Source organism: Cyprinodon variegatus, unplaced genomic scaffold (genome assembly GCF_000732505.1).
Source record: "Cyprinodon variegatus isolate N-32 unplaced genomic scaffold, C_variegatus-1.0 Scaffold27, whole genome shotgun sequence".
Lineage (NCBI taxonomy): Eukaryota > Metazoa > Chordata > Actinopteri > Cyprinodontiformes > Cyprinodontidae > Cyprinodon > Cyprinodon variegatus.
Window position 1 is genome coordinate 1,171,758 of NW_015150480.1, and position 20,220 is coordinate 1,191,977.

The following is a 20,220-nucleotide window of genomic DNA, read 5'->3' on the forward strand; positions in this document are numbered from 1 at the left end:
TTTATACAGATTTCTACACAGAAAAATGAATCAGATTCTTCCACAATGGCAAAAAAAGATTTGCAATTACTGCAAGCATTTGAGAGCATGAACAAAACAATAACAAAAAAGTTATTTAGTTTAGGGTGCAATTACTTTTCCACATAGGACCAGGTTGTCTTTTCTTCTTTACCCTAATTAATGAAATAAACATTTGAAAACCTGATTTTGATTTACTTTAATTACTTTTGCCGGATTTTAAAATTAGTCTTGATGACTGAATCATATAAGTTTGACATAAAAGTGAAAAACAAAACATATCCCTTGCAAGGCAGATACATTTTTTTTATGTTGCAACACAGAACACAGCCATCAAATCCATAAGCAGCTTGATACTACAGGTTTTGCTGAAATGCCATATAGGATCCTGAAAAATACTATTGATCATGTGCGGCTTTAAAGTATAAAACGACGTCTGTCTACAGAAAATAATCTAATGATACATGGTTTCAGTTCAGGATTTGGGAAACAAAAGGATCCTTACAAAATGAACATCTTTGTTAGATAATGTCTCCCACCGCATGCATAGAGCTCCAGTGATAGACTGCTGCACCTTAGGCTGAGTGTTATCACAGATCCTTCCTCCCAGCAGCTGTTAGATTCTATAACCACCACTGTTCCCAACAACCTAAATAAGTTGTTAAATTCATGCTGATTTTGCACAGTTTCTACTTTAGTCAGTTAAATATCTCTGATGTTGCTGCTATTTCAAATATCCAGTACTGTAAAATATCTCTCCATAGCTGTATATTGGTTATTTATTATCCAGGTGCACAGTTTTATATTGCACTTTACAGTAAAGTATTTTGTTGTTTATCTTTTAACTCTTCACTATTATATCATTCTTATACATATTTTCTTAGGTCCACATTTGAGTGACAATTTCTTCTATCTTTTTGCTGCTGTAACCACCAGAATTTCCCTATTGTGGGACAATAAAGGGATTTTCTATTCTATTCTATTCTAATTACAGTTCATCTTAACGGTTTTGAGCTACAACACATTCTTTACATCACATGGTCTTGAGAAGATCTTGAGTTGCTATGGAGTTCAAGTACTTATTTTTAACCGAGGCCAAGATGAGTTGCAAGTGCCGCTGTTCTGCGAAACCTCCAAATGTGTCTAAACTGTATGTTTGGAATTTAAAGAGTAGAGGCTCTGATGTGACCGGAGCTGCGCATGTGTCACCAACAGCTGCTGGTGAGGCCCTTTAGACCTATAGGGAGGACCCCCACCACTAACAGCAGCAAACTCCACCTCCCATCCCTCTCTAGAAAACATACACATAAATTAAACACACTAACGCATGCATTAGGTAAAAAGAAAAAAATAGAGATCATAAAGAGGATTAAGATTACAGAAAGACGGAATGGTTTCATTTGAATTGAGCTGTGGTGTTAGAAAGATAGTAAAATTTGCAAAGTATATGTCACAACTAAACTATGCCAGCTTCCAAACAAATGCCTGGGTGACACACAGGTAATGATATGAGGTAAGTCAGTGATAGATTTAGTGCCTCTTAAATCAATAGTTGTGGCAAACTTCCAAGCCTGATCCAACTTGGTATCAGTTCAAAGAGAGTCCACATTAGTGGCTTACAGTAAGACTGATTCATTTTCACTATGGAGCTGATAAGCATCTGGTGGTAAACATTTACCAATCTGTCTTTTCAGACATCCATTTAGCTGATTGGACTTCACAAATTCTGCTTAAGCAAAGCTTAGACAAGCAGAAAAATGTTAAAAGGAGATATATCTACATCGCTCTGCTGGGTTTTGATTTATGCCTTCTATACTGAGTGCTCTGCGGCCATGTAAGCTGCAGAGGGTGAGAGCCATCCTCCTGTCTTGCTGAACTTGACATTTTCTTTTCAGCTTCCCGAGACGACGTGATGTAACTGCTTGACAAACTGCGACTCCCAGGAGCCATGCGTCTACTCTGAGACCAGGATGACTTCATGCAGATGAAATGGAATTCGCTTTGGCGTCACTACAATCCCCTGAAAATATTTAGTATGAAAGCTGTCCTCCTTCTGCAGCTCATCAAGGACTGCAGAGCTTTACAAAAGTATTCATGTCCCATAAACCTTTCCATATTTTGTGACTTTGCAACCTCAAACTGAAAGGGATTTTAGTTGGACTTCACAGAATTTATCAACTCAAAGAAGGACAGATCTGAGGTGGATGGAAGTTGAACACAGAATATTTTTTATATTCAATATATTTTTGCTTTTTATCCTCTTTTGTCTCTTTTTATCTTATTTTACTATAATTACAGCAGCAAGTCTTTTAGTCTATTTCTGTCCTATCTTTGTAGTTTTAAAAACTGTTATTTTTACAATTTCTTCTGCATAACATGACACAAGCTTAGCCAGTTTAAATAGAGATCATGTATGGTTATCATTTCTGAAGTGATTTTGAATAGAAAAAGCTTCCTGGATGGGAAGCGAAACGTCTTTAAACTTGGAAACCAACTCCAGTGGATTGTTTTTTTTAACTTTGTTGGAATGACTCTGACCTGGATGACTCACAATCTTCACCAGCACATTTCTCAAGTCTGACAGAGATGAGTTGAAGTTGACTTAGCCGTTTTCTCCTATGAGTGCTTTAATGTGAACCATTCTCTTATATGTTTTGTTAGATATTAATCAAAGGTGTTCTGCAGTCTCTAAAGGTATCTCTATCACAATGAGCTGTTTTTTTCTTCTGACGTTGACAGGCATGATACTTCCACCACATTGTGTCACCACTGGTGTGGCTTTGTTATGTCGTTGCACTTTGTGTGAAGACCCAAACAATCCAATTCAATTCAGTTTATTTCTATAGCGCCTTTTCACAACACATGTAATCTCAAAGCACTTTACACTTCACCAGATCATGCAGTCAAATTGATTCAAAGTTTTCTATCTAGGGAAAACCAGTTGATTTGCATCGACTCGAAGGCAATCTCTCACACTAAGCATGCTTGTAGCGACAGTGGAGAGGAAAAGCTCCCTTTTAACAGGAAGAAACCTCAAGCAGAACCAGGCTCAGTGTGAGCGGCCATCTGCTGAGGACGACTGGGGTCCAAGGAGACAGAAGCAGACAAAACCCCTCTATATCTTTTTTTAAGCTCTACCCTGTTTGACTTGTTGCAAACTACACAGCATATGGTTTCATTCAACAATCTTCTTCTTGCCACTCTTGCATGAATGTTATACTTGTGGAGGTCCTGCCACTCTACAGCCATGGATCTCTACAGCTCCTATGTATCCTCTTGGCTGCTTCACTGGTTTTGCCAGCCAATTTATATTGAAGGTATTAACCTTTTCTCTTTACAAATGATAGATGGAGAAGTTCTCTGTGAGATATTTTAAATCGGGTGAGTATTCTAGAAGCTAGGCTTGCTTTAAACTTCTCCACAGCTTTATTACTGAGCTCTTTACTGTTCTCCCTGCTCTTTGTGAGAATGTTTATTTTCTAACGTTCCTTAACAAATGTCTGGGGCCTTCACTGAACAGCTATTTTTACACACAGATTAAATGACACACAGGTGGGCTGTGTTGGGAAGATGAGTGATCTGAATGCAGTAAGCTATGCTGGATTTTATTTAGAGGTATCTGGTTAAATGGAGTTGAATGAAGTTGCAAAGCTCTCTGTTTAGATTGGTAAATAGAAACAAAAACAATCTAAAAATGTTCTGCCAATTCAAATTAAGGGGCTTATTTGCTTAGGTTTGTCATTTAGACTCCAGCAAACCATTGGAATTTGTTAGTTATGTGACAACAAGCAACTTTTCAAAGCTTCAGCAGTGCTGCTTGTCATTCCGTCTGCTACATGCAGCTGGAGAGGAGGCTGTGTGGGGGAGTTGAGGTGCAAAGGTCTCGAGCTTTTACAAGTGCATATCATTATCGAAGATGATGTAGCATACACTCAGCAAACCACCTCTGCTTTCTCTGGAAAAGTTACGCGCTCTCCTCCCACGTGTGAATCAGAAAATACTTTGCTCTAAATGGTCTGATTCATGATGTCACGTGCAAGTCTTTCAGAAATGTTTCATTCATGACTTTTCTGCGTGTGCACTCTTGATACCAACGCATAAGTCATACAATAGCAACTACTCGCCTTATGGAGATCATTGCAAATGAATTCAAAATGCTGTAATTTCTATTACCTTAATAAAATATCAATGAAGCTCTTGGTTTGTGAATAGCTTCTCATTCATCTGAAGAGTTTGAACCAGAGTTTTTATAAAGTGTCTTTATTGGCTTAATGAAACTGATGTCTGCCAGAACTTTAGAGTGGCTTATTAATGTGAAGTTGTTTTCATTTCCAATTTACTGCAAAAAAACCAAGGATAAAGATTCAGTTTCATTGTTAAAAAACAAAATAGTAAGCCTACCTGCTGGTGTTGGATCCCCAGTTCTGAGTTATCCTTCAACAAAAGACCAATTTTATATCCTTTTAATTGTGCTTCACTTATAGATTCTCCTACAACTTGGAACCAAGATCCATCCCAAGCTCCACAATCCCGCTCTCTCCCTCTCTGTTGTTTTCAGATCATGAAGGGAATGGCAAAGAGCAATAACAGGCACTGTAACTTCCCTCCCTCACTCTCCCAGTCACTCCCACAGTCTGCCCAGCTCTGCCTCACACTAAAGGCGAACATCGTGTTTTTGCTTCCCTCCCTTTCCCATTTAGAAGTCAGCTGATGGGTGTGTAAAAGAAAAGAAAAAAAGAGGAGGTGGGATCAGTGGAGATGTTTCAGTGAGCTGTTAGGAAGAGCCGTTGCTCGTGAGAAGAGGCAGAGGTGCTGTGTGATGGTGTTTGTCACAAGGCCAGATCTCTTGTCTTTGTGATAAGACTGAGTGGCAGACTCTATATATAACTGATCCCCTTTGGGTGCTGCTAGCAGCTGAGGATAGCTGCATGCTGGATGATTTGGCCTGCTAACTCTTCTTGCCGATCCTTGGTGACAGCTGAACCGAGTAACGCTGTTCTGTCATCCTGGGAAAGTCCAGTGACAGCAGGAGCCACCCGAGCTCCTACAGTGGGACCGCCAGCTGCTGTACTTAGGAGGGCTGATTGCGGTAAAACTCTGCAAGGCTTTGGCTGCTTTTTTGGTACTGCCTGCTGAAAACAATCTAATTTTGGCCAGCTGTGGCTGAGGTACAGTAATTGCGCTCTGTATCAACGGGAACAGTTGACATTGTTTGCTCCTTGACCAGTCTGGCAAAAACACACCAAACTTTCCTTCAATAAACTTATTTATTTATGTTTTCGCTACAGGGATCAAAACATATTTATCTGATCTTGTACTCATTTAAAAAAACAGGTAATTCAAGTTAAAATGTATTTTAAAGAAAGACATTTTAACTATAGCTATCTCTAAACTGCTGTTATAGGCTTAGACTTCTGGAGGACATAGTGACCCCTATTTCATCATTCTGCTTCATTCTATCTCTATTCTCAAAATCTGCAGAATCTGTTGGTTCAATCTCTAACGTTCTGCTCTCTCTGCTTATCCCATGGTAGCTTCGCCTCGTCTGTTCCTATTTGGCTGTGACTCCATCCTGGAGAGAAATATCAGCTGTGCTGCTGCCATCAACACCTTTGTTTATAGATGTTTGAGATTGGCCTGTTTTCCAGTGTAATCCTGTTTCTCTGACTGTGACTGGCTGGATGTGCTCTCTTCATCCTCTGACATGGGAGCTGGCTTGGAGCTCGTCTGCCTGGCTGTGTGTTTCCTGGACGGGGCGGCCTTTTACAGTTGCTTTTTGTATCTCTGCTTCTGTCTCCTTGAACCCCAGCAGGCCTCAGCAGATGGCCGCTCACACTGAGCTTGGTTCTGCTGGAGGTTTCTTCCTCTTAAAAAGGGAGTTTTTTCTCTCCACTGTCGCTACAAGCATACTTAGTGTGAGGGATTGCCTTTGAGTCAATGAGTCGATGCAATCCACTGGTTTTCCTTTGAGAGAAAACTTTTAATGAATTTAATTGTATGATCTAGTGAACTGTAAAGTGCTTTTTAGATGACTTGTGTTGTGAATTGGCACTATATAAATAAACTGAATTGAATTGAATTGAAAGACATATGGTAACCATTCACTTTAGATCATATCCACATCTGTTCTGGTTTTTTTCATCCAATATGTAAAAATAAAATTCCCAACCTGAAGGCTTGGAAAAGGTTGAAATGACAAGAATTAGAGCAGCATTTTAAAATTGCTATCTGAGTAAGATATTAGAAATTATCTAAGCTGTTTCTATTACAGATTATTGATGATAAAAGTGAATTCATGAAACTGTCAGGTGTTCACTTTGATTTAGCTATATCAAATGTGTTCCCCTTCCACAATAAAAACCTTCCTAATAGCTGTGATTCCATTTACCAACAAATTGAGCAAATTTTACATACCAAATAATTTAGCTAAATGGAAACACTACAATTAAAAAAAAAAGAAAAATGTAAGCTGGGATGTGGTAATTAGATCAAATCAAAATACATATATTGTCATGATCTGCCCTGATAGCTCACCTTAATTGTTCATTTTTCTCACCTGCCTTACTCTACCCAGTTTCTAATCAATTCTCATCTTATCCAGCACCGTTTCAGCTTTATATTCATCTCAGCCTGAGCCAGATAATTTTTTTGTGTGTTTTGTGGTCTGTTTAGTTAGTTTTAATTTAGTTCCAAGGTTTGTGTCCTGGTTCCTGGCAGCCAGTGGATTGAGAGGGTTTTTGTGTCTGTCTTGTCTCCTGATCGTGTCCCGGTCCTTCTCCATGGACCCCTCGGGGTTTTGACTCAGAACTCTGCGAAAGTCAGTTTTATTCCCTCAATCTGGCTCCAAGGAGGAGACCAGTTTAAAGTCCTGCTGAAATCCTGGTACACGGTCTTGTCTCTGTTCCCTCAAACACTGAGCCTGCATCTCAGCCTGCCTGTCATCATCTGTGCATGTCTGTCTGGGCCCCTCTGCTTCTCAACCAGCTTTCACGCTCTGTGGATTCCTGGAACCCTGTTTCCCTCTGTTCCTGTTTGGATCGTAACTTCTGATCAGCTGAGGACTCCTGAATTCCTGGACTGTTCCTGCCTGCTCTGTTTTCCCCTGACCTGGACCGGCCTCCTGCTTGTTCTCCGGGGTTGCAGCATCTCAGACATTCTGGGTGTCGCACCCCGCGTCTGGTTGGCAGCCCATTGCCTGGATCACACCCCTTTCCAAGGAGATGGACTGAACTGTGAAACCAGGTAAGTGAGTCCCTCATGTTATCATCCCTTGTCAGATGATCATGGTCACTTACCTGTGTTTCGCCCTCCAGAGAGTCAGAGATGGGTTGCTCCCCGCCCCCCTGCAGCCGCTGTGGTCTTCAGCTCCACAGTTTTGTTTATTTTAATAAACGGTTTGAACCTTCCTACTGAGTGTCTCACCTTCAATACTGGGTCCATCTGTCCTTTTTTATGACCTATATTTTGCCAAACAGTAATGGAATTTCTCATTTTCACGTCTTATGAGCCACATTATCTACAACTAGTCCTTATTTCCATGTAAAAAGACGAAGAAGAAGACTGGAAGTGGTTGGAAGATGATGGCGCCCACTAGAGCCGTGTGTCACTACTGTCACTATCCTATCGGTATCGGTAGCATACCATCAGCTCTTTTGGGCAACAAGAAATACTTCAAGGTCGTCCTCGATTTAAATTTGTAAAAAAGGCCTAAATTACTTTTTTCCCTTCTTAAAAATAGTAAGCGTGATAATAAGGTTAATAAGACATTTCCTGAGGAAATAAATACAGTAAAATCCTTTCCATTTTATCACTCATCTGTGCCTGTAATGGGAGCCTACGCTACTTCCATGAGCTAACTTTTCGGCTTTGGATTTAAACATAAATCTAGTCTTTTTGAGTTATTTTTTCATTTCATGTTAACATTATGGTATATAGTGCGTAATCTAAAGAAAGAAATAACTAAAAAAAAAAAAGATAAACATGGTTTAATCGTCTACTCTGAGCATATCCAATGATGACGTCAGACAAGCTGTTTAATGGAGAAAATGTAAAAGCATCAAATTGTCAAAAAATAAAAATGTTTTAAAGATTTGGATTAGCATTCTTTGGGGATCTAAGGATAAAAATGAATACTTTTAGTACCATGATTATTACATTATTTATAGTGACCTGGATGAACATCTGCTTGCTTATGTGTAAATGAGACGCTGGTAGATAAATATAGATACTCTGGTAAAACGTATTACCCCCAATATCATACTAACCTTAACAACAGCATCTGGTGCAACAAAATACCATTTATGTTTAGACACCAACTGAAAATATTTAACTATTTTTATACCTTCTCTGCTATGTGTTATCTGTTATTCTTTTTAAATTTGTTCGGATTTCTAAACGGTCATATACTCTCTACTTTTTAATCTTACATTACTATGCACCGATGTTATAATTTGCAGTTTGGGGATTTTTGTGGTGCTGTGGTTACATAATGCAAGAAGTCAAGGGAGTGCACCACAGTCTGTATTTTCCCTTCAGTTAAGGTTTTGTATGGTGACCAGAGGGAAACACCGCATGCTCAGAATGAAATGTTTATTTCTAAGTGGAAACTAAAGCAAACAAAGTTAAGTCAGATGAGCACAGACGCATGTGTTTTGGTTTCTTCTGCTTCGAATATGTGTCTCAAGAGGGGTTATGTTGAAGCGGAATCATTAGATCACCTAGGTGTGGTGCTGATGTAATGTTTTGTTTGCTAGTTCAAAACTTAGAAACAATATATAAGACAATGGTGAGTCTGTTGTAAGAGGTATACCTATTTCCTTTGTCTGTGCATCTTAGCTTTTAGAAGCACAAAGATCTTTCACACCAAGAACCAACGTTTGTAAAAACAAACTGAAATTCATTGTTTATCTAACAAACCTCACTATAAATGAAGAGGAAGATCTACCAGTAAATAAGCTCATGAGAAGGGCATTTTGATTAAAGACCACACCTATAAAACCCTGATGATGCAATTTTGTGGGATTTTAATGAGCAAGATTAGAACTATGGATATTGTTTGGCACCAATATCGATAAGAGTATCGGGCGGGGCCCTGATTCAGCACTAAAATGGTGGTATTGGCATCGGTGAGTACCAACAAATAGGGCACCGATACCATTTTGATGTTTGTATGTCACTTGAACACAGCCCCTCTTTCCTGACACTCACTAGTGTTAACTATCGCTATTGTCACCCATTCCAGGTAGGCAATAAAAAGTTCTACTGGATTCACTTTGTGGAAAAAAATTGTGATATTATGAAAATAAATTTGTAATATAACAAAAATTAAGTTATAATGTTACTAGAATTAAGTCATCGTACAACAACCCGTTTCAGAAAGAAAGCTTCGAGCTCCTGCCAGCATATGATGGCCGACCAGCACCACCAAACATCAACCTGAGTCCACTTTGACATTTTCTTATTTGTCAACCCAGAGCCAAAGTACGTCACATTATGCTCGACATTTCTTGTGACTTTTTTCTCGTAATTTTATGACTTTATTCTCGTAATTTTACGACTTTATTCTCATAATTTTACGACTTTATTTTCATAATGTTACGACTTTATTCTCGTAATTTTAAGACTATTCTCGTTGCGGCTTTATTCTCATAATTTTAGGACTTTATTCTCGTAATGTTACGACTTTATTCTCACAATTTTACGACTTTATTCTCATAATTTTACAACTTTATTCTCGTAATGTTACGACTTTATTCTCGTAATTTTATGACTTTATTCTGGTAATGTTATGACTTTGTTCTCGAAATAGAAGAAAAATCTCTAACCTGGCCCTAATACCCCGTCATATAAAACAACTGTGTCAAAGTAGCTAAATACGATTAAGTAAATGCGGAAAGCAGTTGCATTGTTTTTTTCAGTGTTCCATGGATCCTGAAATCCTTTAGGAACCTTCCAGGNTGAGTCGATGCAATCAACTGGTTTTCCTTAGATAGAAAACTTTGTATCAATTTGACTGTATGATCTGGTTGAACTGTAAAGTGCCTTGATATGACATGTGTTGTGAATTTGGCGCTATATAAATAAACTGAATTGAATTGAATTTTTAAAAAGTTGTAATATTACGAAAAATAAAGTTGTAATATTGCGAGAATAAAGTTATATTGTTATGAGAATGAAGTCATCATACAACAACCCATTTCAGAAAGAAAGCTTCGAACTCCAGCCAGCATATGACGGCCAACAAGCACCACCAAACATCAACCTGAGTCCACTTTGACATTTTCTTATTTGTCAAACCAAAGCCAAAGTACAACGTCACATAATGCTCGACATTTCTTGTGACTTTTTTCCCGTAATTTTATGACTTTATTCTCGTAATTTTACGACTTTATTCTCATAATTTTACGACTTTATTTTCATAATGTTACGACTTTATTCTCGCAATTTTAAGACTATTCTCGTTGCGACTTTATTCTCACAATTTTACGACTTTATTCTCATAATTTTACAACTTTATTCTCGTAATGTTACGACTTTATTCTCATAATTTTAAGACTTTATTCTCGAAATAGAAGAAAAATCTCTAACCTGGCCCTAATACTCCGTCGTATAAAACAATTGTGTTAAAGTAGCTAAATACGATTAAGTAAATGCGGAAAGCAGTTGCATTGTTTTTTTCAGTGTTCCATGGATCCTGAAATCCTTTAGGAACCTTCCAGGTTAAAGCAGCTTCTTTGCTTTCATGATGCAATCTGAATGACTAACATCTGATTCTGCAAGGAGTATTGTAACCCAACTGCTTGAAAGCTTCAGTGCATGTCTTTGTTTAAACCTTTAGGTCATACATTAGAGGGCAAAAAACACAACCCTTCATTCTGTTAAGGGGAAAATATAAAGGCCTTTGTTTTACAAAGCATTTCTCTGTGCTGATGTAATGACAACGGTCCCATACAACTCTTGCACCTCTTGCAAAACACCCCAACAACTGAACCTTCACTCCACCTCGTTCCCTTCGGACATCACCTTGCCTCTCATGGGTCATTTTCAGTTTTGGCTGTGCTGACAGACACTAACGAGCTGTCCAAGCAGAGTGAGATTAGATTAGATATAGAATAAAGAGAACATAGTGTTCCTGGCCTGCTTCTATATAGGGATTAATAACATTTCTATTTAGAAAATGGCTTGAAGCCAATTAAAATCTTAATTCTCGCCAAACTTGTTAGCATTGCACATTGAAGGCTTGATGAGAAGATCTGGTGTGAAATACATCTTATTTAATGTTGTGGATCTTTCTAGATTGATTTCATAAATATGTAACGGTTTATCTGAAGAAATTAACATTGTATGTTAAATAACCTTTATCACCCAGTTCAGAAGGTAATACTCATGTAAATTAGGGACCTACAAGATGTAATTTCTTTTTAATGTATGCGCTTGGTGTCTGCTAAGGATGTGTGTGAAAACTGAGGGGAAAGTAACACACCTTTTTCATTTAAACATTAAAGGTTAACCCATAACAACAGTTTTCATCTTTGGTTCACTCCCCAGAAGATTGATATTTCAGAATTTCAAATGAGTTTCCTTTACTTGGCTCCTCACTCCTAAAAACTTAATTGATCATTTCAAAGTTCTTAAAAATGTGAGTTAAAAATCCACAGAACCCTGCATGGCTTATTGAAACAGGCTGCCTTTCATATGTCCTGATATGACTGTTATACAATTCATGTGTTTAACTGTCAAAAGCAGTTAAATTACTTTAGCCAAGATGTCAAAATCTTTTTGTATTTGTCCTTTTATGTTTAATAGAGCAATAAGTATGACATTTACCCTAAAATTTACTGTAAAATGGAAACAGACAGATATACAGGATGGGCAATCAAGATGCAGAAGGTACTCTGACAGATTTTTTTTTTTAACTGAAGAGAATGTAAATATTTGTAGTTCCACAAACCAATTATGTGTCCCTGGAAATAAGTATGGGATCATCCAGGAACATCAGGAAAAACTTCCAAAAAAGCTATGGAGGGTATAGCCTGAATGGACCTGAATAGAATAGAATAGAATAGAATAGAATAGAATAGAATAGAATAGAATAGAATAGAATAGAATAGACAGAGGCAGATTTAGGAAATTTGGGGCCCTGGGCAAAGACAGGCAGCAGGCCTTCTGAATTGAGAACACAAAGCATGAAACAGATCCATTATACAGGTACATACAATTTAATAGCATAGACATACAAATTTGTTCTAGGTTTTGTCCCTCTCTTCTTGTCCCTTTTCTTGTTGTTTTCCTCTCAATGTTTTATACTCAGCTGACTTTTCATGCTGTCTCAAAAGGAATTAAATATTTTTTCCAAGCACTAAGCTCACTTAGCTGATTGCTCCTTCATGTGTTTCCAAAAAGGCAAGTGCAAAAGTAAATAACAGTCCTTCTTTTCACTGTAGACAAGCCATGATCTGCTTATCTGTTCTCCATTTTTCATTTGGATGAAATAACAGCTGCATGAATCATGACAGCAGACAAGATAGAGGAGAGCAGGAGGCGGGGTTACCAATCTACTTGCTCTGGAGAGCAGAGTTCGCTGCTTCTATACGTATGTAGTCTCCAGTTGCAGAAAAAAGCCGCTAGATTTGGCGATAGGCGCTTTTTTGTAATAAAAGTGCTAGAGGGGTCTGAAAAGTTGCTAAATATAGCAACTAAAGTGCTAAGTTGGCAACACTGCTCTTTGCACTGTTTGTTTTCAAAGGACTGTTTGGACCTTTCTGAACATGTGCAGCAAATGGACTGATCCAATATGGTGGACACTGAAGGAGGGGCTTAGACAAACTTAATATTATAAGCATTCTGATGGCATTTTAGCAAAAATATTAACCATACATGTAAACAGAGTTTTAGGCAACTGCCTAGTGTTGCCTAATGGTAAATCTACCCCTGAGAATAGAATAGAAACTCCCTTTATTGCTCCACAATGGGGAAATTCAAGTGTTTACAGCAGCAAAATGATTATAGAGAAAATGGTCACTCACATGTTGACGTTAGAAAGGTGTATAAAAATAAGACAATAGTGAAGAGTTCAGAAATAAACAAATGAAATAATGTACTGTAAAGTGTTTTAACAATATAAAAACTGTGCACCTGGAGAATAAATAACCAATATACAGCTATGGACATTTTTATATTAATGGATATTTGAAAATAGCAGCATGTAATTTAACTGACAAAGATTTTTTAAAAAAAAGGCAGAGTCAGCATGAATTTAACATCTAATTGAGGTTGTTGGGAACCGTGGTGGTTATAGAGTCTTATAGCTGCTGGGAGGAAGGATCTGTGATGACGCTCCCTGGTGCATTTAGGGTGCAGCAGTCTGTCACTGAAGAAGCTCTTCAGTTTTGCTAAATGATATATTACATTCAAACATTTTGGTTGTGTTTGAACTTTTTCTAAATAATATTTGTTTACATAAATATGGATTTATTGTAGATTTTCTTTAATCCAGCAGTTCATATTTTAACTCCTTGCAGATTAGAGATAAAGTTAAACAATTTGCAGATAGCTGTTTTCTTTTGTTCCTTCCACTTTCTGAAATGATAGTGTTCACTGGCAGCAAAACTGCCAGATGGTGGTTCTATCACCATGCTTTATCCTGAGTGCAGTCTTCTTGTGTTTCCTTTAATCCTGAAAATCCACTTCTTGTCCTTGTTGCCAGTGATCTCAGTAGGGACCCTCACAGAACCTTCAGCTTGTTCATGTAGGTAGCAGTAAATTTCAATCTGGCTGATTTTGAAGCAGAGGATTCCTTCTTGATAAGCTCCCACTCAAATGATTTAATATAAACTTGGCTTCACTGTGACACTGTTGTACCCGGATCTTAAGGTTTATGTTTGGTTTAAATAATGATGGTTCCTGGATTGTTGCTAAGAGAGCTGTGTGGTCCGGGTCGACTTCCAAAACTACATTTATCCAATAAGTATGACTGAGCCTGTGGGGATTGCAGGAAATCCAAAGTCTATATCAAACTTGAATTTTAGAAATACAGTCCTTGATATTATTTGTTATGAATAAAATGCTTTACTAATAAAAATCCTGGACACGCTTCCTTGATAAAAACGTATGTGTGAGCTGAAAACTCACATGTAGATTATGCTCAAAAAAATGTACATAGAAATTGCAAGAGTTTTAAAAATAGGTTAGAGTTGAAAGGTTTTTAGATTTAAAATTGGATCTTTTTTGCTCGCTCTTCCTTCTCAGTCTTTGATTGAATCCAGTAGAAATATGGACAATGTGTGCAGTTAAACTATGAACCAATAAACGAACAACTGAAGGACAAGTAAGTATGTAAAAAAAAGTAGATATTTTGCATGTTTTCTAGTCTTCAGACTTACTTGTGTGCATTTTTTGTTCTCTATTTGTTCACATTCCTGCACAGAATGATCATCTTTATAAACTTGACATAAAATAAATGAGAAAGCACCTGAAGTCTCAAATGTTTCAAAGGAAAAAAAAGAAAATGCTTGGAAACACTTTAAAGATACAATAGAAATATGTGTAAAGGAATTAGTGTGATCAAATAGATTCAAGCTGCTGTATGTTTGTGAGGTTTTACTAGTTTTGTGTTATTTGATTGTTTGTATTCTACATATTTAATGAGAGAAAAATGTTTTCATATTCATTTTTGTTCATAACATGACCAAAAGTTAAGACTGTCCATCAGGATGCAAAACGTCTCAAAGTAAATTATGGAAACATAGAAAGGAGACCAACAAATCTCAGACAGCCAGTAAAATACCACTGAACATGTATCACTGGATTACAACCATCACCACAGGAATTTCAATGCTAAAGCACCACAGCTACATTTATGTGGTCCGGTGACAAGGGATGTTTTTTTGTTTTTTTTAACAAAAAGGTTAGAGTACAAAGTTTCTGTTCCATATACAAGTATGCTGTCATTTTCAAAACTAATAAATATACATTTATTTACATATATGTACATATGTTAGCCTTCATATGAGAAATTAATTATATGATCATGCAATATTCCTTCAAACTAGTGCTTTTAGCAGGAGATGAAATCTCAGAATCAAGTGATAGATCACTCAGTTATGGAGTTATATCAGTATTCATGCATTAAAGCCAAATATATCCAGCTGCCAGGATAACCTTTTAAATACTGCAAGCTGTGTCTCATTCGCCATAATGATTGTACAGCAATTTGAATGCAAAGTCCTTGTTGTTTAAAAGTACAATTTAGCTGGGAGTTTCTATAGTAAACTGAACATTCATAATCACATACATCTGGTTTCATTTTAGGGGCTTTTAACCCTGCTGAACTTGTTGAATCATCCATAACACATTCAACTACATAAGGGGAAAACAGAGACTCAGCAGGTGATTATCGTCATAGCAATACCAACAGGCTGAGCATATGGGCGTTTTCTCTCTTGTGGTTTTTGTGTTTATTGATGCGAGTCTGTTTGGGTCAGAAATTATATATTCTTTTGTATTTCTTTCTTTGTTTTTGTTTTTTCTAATGGCTTGCTATTTGTGATGACTTACCAACCCAGAAATGTTAATTACTTGCTTCTCATTTCCTGTTTCTTGAACTCATGCTACAGACAGACACAGAGGAAGTGACTTAAACAGTTTTTTTTTTTTTATAAAAAAAAAAAAGATCCAATACTTTCTAATGTATATCATAATTCATGACTGGTGTAAAGTGGTTGCCCCAGCAGCCAGTTCAAGCAGCTTTTTTTTTTTTTATCTCCCCTCTTCAGTGTCTGCATCCCAAGGTCAGCCACAGCCAGACACAAAAGTCTCAGTCATCTGCCAAGCAGTGAAGGCGGTGGGTATTTCCAAACCCAGCGCAGCCGTCTGTGCCCTAGCAGGAGTAAAGAGGAGAGACCACACAGCTGTTGGGCTCAGTCCAAACAACAGCTGTGCATCACCCAGTTTAACAAAAATACTTAGGCCACACTTCACACAAACAGATCAGACAGATTTTTTACAAGTTTTAAAATGACAATTAAGGTGCATTGATTTTCTTTCCAAATGGCAGCAATGTACTTTAATCATAATACATTGTTTGAAATGCAATAGGTTTTTCTTTAGAACATGAGAAAACAATTTACATCAGTTTGGCCCCAGCACAAACAGATGAACCAACACTAGAGCGTTAGCCAGAAAAAAAAAAATACAGTTCATGCAATCCAAGGTTGGAGAGTAAAAAAAAAAAAAAAAAAGTTAAATGATCGATCAATGATTACATCAGATATTAAACTAACGTTATATAAAAATACACACTACCATTTCTGTTCTCGCTATCAGAATTTAAATCATATTTAGCATCTTTAAGCTCAGTTAGGATTAGCAAACTTCTTTTTATGTAATAAAAAGAAAATACATGAGAGGATGCACGGCTGAATAAATAGAAAAGTTGTATTTTTTCACTGCATCAGATTTTATCACATTGAATGCAGACATCTGTCGTCCTTTTAAAACTTTTTTTCTTTTTCTTTAGTCAGATCATGACAGATTGATTAATGTTTTCACTCCAGGATGAACACTAACATTCCTTATGTTTCTGGAAAAACAACATAATAGGTTCAGGTCTGCTGCAAGTTGTTTTCTTAATTTCCAATAAATGCTCTCTGCTTCTGGATTTAGCATTTCTTGTGCTGTAGATTTAAAAGATTTAAATTTTTATTTAAATCTGACATTTTATGGTTTTGTAGAACTGTAAATTGAAGAGGATTACTGAAAATCAGCTCAGCTGCAAAAAAAAACAAACAAAAAAAAAAAACAAAAAAAAAAACAGTGATTTGATGCCCTGATTTTTTCTAAAATATGTTTGGTTTCTGGCCCACTAAATAAAAGTGGTGGATTTTACTGGAGTGTGAAAAGGCTCCAAAAAGACAATTGAACAATGGCTTAGTGACAACACAAACAACCTCATTAGTTAGTATTTTTTTATTCTTTTAACAATCGATGTCATAAGAAAATAATTGTCATTATATTTTTTCATGTATTTAAAAAGATTATCAAAATTGTTGTATTTGTATGTTTTGCTTATTATTTAAGCCGATTGCCTGTAAATATGAATCTCACCCTGGAAACAACAGGAAAATAAAGAGATAAATGTCTCCCTCTGCTGGCTATTTTGCGACGTTACATCAACATTGAAACTCAAGGACGAAATAAAACCGCGCCTCCTTTTATTTCATTGGTTAAAAAATACTTCCTGTTAGCTGATTGGACGTCAACACTGTTACGTATGAGGAAATGCACCCTAGAAAAAACGGGACATCGGGGACAAACGTGGGTAAACAATTTAGTAGTTTCATCATTGTGTCATCATTCCGCTCTGTTCTAGTGTAACGTAAATCATTTTATCCAATATAACTGTGAGTTTTAAGTGTGTCGTTAACATATATGACCGCTTCCTCGTGGACAAATATGCTTCCAATTAGCTGAAAATGCTAACTTGGGTCCCAGCTGCCAAAAGCGGTCCAGTTCTTTACATTCTTGAGCTAGACTCAGTTTTACTCCTTTATATTTATCCTTTAAAAGAAACATAGACGAAACGTAAATAGTCTAATATTAAGAGTAAAAAGGAAAAAGTATCATGTTACCTTGTTGGTGACAAAAAGCAGTTATGGAACAAGTTGTTAAATGATAAAGCTTATGATGTCATAGTACCCCTTGGTGGTTCTTATCTATTACTATTTATTATCTATTTTAAATGGATGTTTTTTTTGTTTATTCAAAAACTAGGTGGAGAATTTGTTCCAAAGCGTTTAAAATAAGATGTTCAAATTAAATTGACAACTAGTGTTGCACCAATGCCATTTTTCGGCCCCAATACCGATACCTGGCTGTGCAGCATCGGCCAATACCATACCGATACCATCTGTTTGAAAATGATGTTTGTGTATATATATATGAAGAACTGCATACTACTTGGATGTAAAATAATGCCATCATGGCTTTGTCAAGCTGCTGCCTACCTTTGTGAAGCAGGAAAAAGACTAAAGACCAATTTTTGCTTCTGACGCATAGCCTCCGCAACCGTCCAATCTGTCTCTGTGCGTGACCACGCCCCCGCGCAGAGGTTCTGCAACCATCGTCGTGCACCAAAACAAAATCCTGACTACGCATTGGACGGCCGCAAACCTCAAGCGGAAATGCGCAGACAAAAAGCAGCTGCGATTGGCCCTCGGTATGCCTTTCCGGCTGTCTGTATGGTCGTCCTTCTTGATTGCCAGGGCGCGCCATTTTTAAAACCCGAAGAACAATGGAAAACTACAACAAAAGCTTAATCTGTCTTTTTTGCCAACTCCATTAACAGAACCTGTTCCTCTTCGATGTCTCGCAACTCTAGATCCATCTCCGTGACTGTGATATCTTGCAGATGCTCCATTGTTGTTTTGGAAGATAAACACTCCCGCCGGCGCGAAGTTCTCATGGCCATCTGCCGAAGTTCTCGCGAGTTCCTGAATAGGCTCCCCCTCCCGCTTTGGCGGGAAACTGCTGTGCGTCCCTAGAAATTCCAGGCCGACGGTGCAGAATCACACCAACAAAAATGGTTCTCGACCAGACCCAAGAGACATTTGATGTGTGCGGTTGCAGAAGTATAATCTGCCCTCAATACAAAGCAAATCCAGTAGAACTTTTTATTGCCTTCCTTGAATGGGTGACAATAGTTGAATAAACTTTTGGCTCTTAAAATGGTATCGGTGCCCTATTTGTTGGTACTCGCTAATACCGATACCTCCATTTTAGTGCTGGATCAGGGCTCCATCCGATACTGGTATCGGTATGGATGCAACACTATTGACAACTATTCATTCAATTTGATTATTGCCACTCCGTTTAAAAACAAATTGATATGATATAAAAGATCCACCATTAGATTTGTTTGTTTGGTTGGTTATAAGGGAAATACCAGTTATTTTAAAATCAGTCTTACTATTTAAGATCAGTCTTATGATCCCTGATGTGCAGGGCCGCTTCTCTGCTGATTCTTGCAGTTTCTTCCTCCATCTACATAATAAAATTGATGCAATGAAAACAAATAAGTCTCAATTTTAACCCTAGGAAAACATTAATTTATAACATTTACAAATCAAATAAAACATCCCATCTGATCAAAATCTCATTCTTTATTTGAAAACTTTTTTTTTTTGTTTGAAAAATATTTTAAAAAAATATAACCTGTAAGTAATGTTTTCGTGTTTTAAATATGATCAAACAAAGGTCATATTCAGTGGTAGTTTAAGTCAAAGCATTGTTTTATGTTTCATCAAAACAATCAAACAAATATGGTAGCAAAAGCGTGTTAGGATTTTCCTTCTTACAGAAAAAAAACACATCATCTGTAAACAGAAAATATTTTGAGTAGTGTGATATTTTTCACATATCACTTCTATACAATACAGAAAGTTTTGGGCAATAAATATGTAGAATAATGGTTTCCTATTTGTACATAGTTTTTGTATAACAGTATACAGTATAACTCCGGTGTGACATTAACATGTCAGCTATATGAATAGTTTGAGTGGGATTGCTCATCTTTGTATGTGATTTTCTTTGTCCAGTATTGTCTTGCACAATGGCAGCTTCAAGAAAAGTGGGATCTCTGCGCCTGCCTCCGCTGCCCTCCGTGAGCGAGCTGATAAAGCTGTACAACCTGCGAGCAGAGAAGCAGCTTTCCCAGAACTTTCTGCTGGACCTGAAGCTCACAGGTTAGTCTCTCTGCCGTATTTGCAACCTCTATTTTTTTTCTGCTGTCATTGTTCCCAGTAAGCAGTTATGCTACATTCAGGCCGCAAGCAGCAAGAGCAGCAAAAAAGCGCTTGTTGCTTTATTTTTGATGCTTGTACAAGTTTAGTTCTGACGCGTGGCTGAAGGAGCTTTGCTGCTCTAGCTGCACAGTAAAAAAGCGGGTCTGATGCGCGTTGGGCGGAGCTACCCTATAATTTCTTTGCCTGTAACAATGGCAGCTATATTTGCTGTGATCAGTGGGTAAAAAGTAGTTTTAATATGTTTTTCAGTGAGAAAGTCCACCTAAAAACTTTATCCAGATTACCATCCTGCCTTAAAATATTATTTCGCTGTTGGAACTGCTCAGACCATATAATGGTAGGGATGCACGATATAATCGGCCCCCTATCGGTATCGGCCTGTATCGGCCTTAAAACTGAATAT

At 37.4% G+C, this 20,220-nt stretch overlaps 2 protein-coding genes across 3 annotated transcripts in view; one reads left to right on the forward strand and one right to left on the reverse strand.

Annotated features, from left to right (window-relative positions):
• Window positions 1-4,836, reverse strand: part of LOC107099007 (filamin-A-interacting protein 1-like) — a 28,781-nt gene extending 23,945 nt beyond the window's left edge. Inside the window, exon 1 of the mRNA XM_015396935.1 lies at window positions 4,420-4,836. The gene's annotated coding sequence lies outside the window, so the exon portion shown is untranslated. The remainder of the gene's footprint in view (window positions 1-4,419) is intronic.
• A 12,444-nt stretch (window positions 4,837-17,280) lies between these two features.
• tfb1m (transcription factor B1, mitochondrial) overlaps window positions 17,281-20,220 on the forward strand; it is a 52,660-nt gene continuing 49,720 nt past the window's right edge. The window contains exons 1-2 of one of the 2 annotated variants that reach the window (XM_015396645.1): window positions 17,281-17,331; window positions 19,611-19,757. In XM_015396645.1, coding sequence (XP_015252131.1) covers window positions 19,625-19,757 — 133 coding nt within the window. In that variant the 5' untranslated portion in view covers window positions 17,281-17,331; window positions 19,611-19,624. Of the gene's footprint in view, window positions 17,336-19,610; window positions 19,758-20,220 lie in introns of both variants that reach the window. The other variant, XM_015396652.1, reaches the window with a different exon arrangement.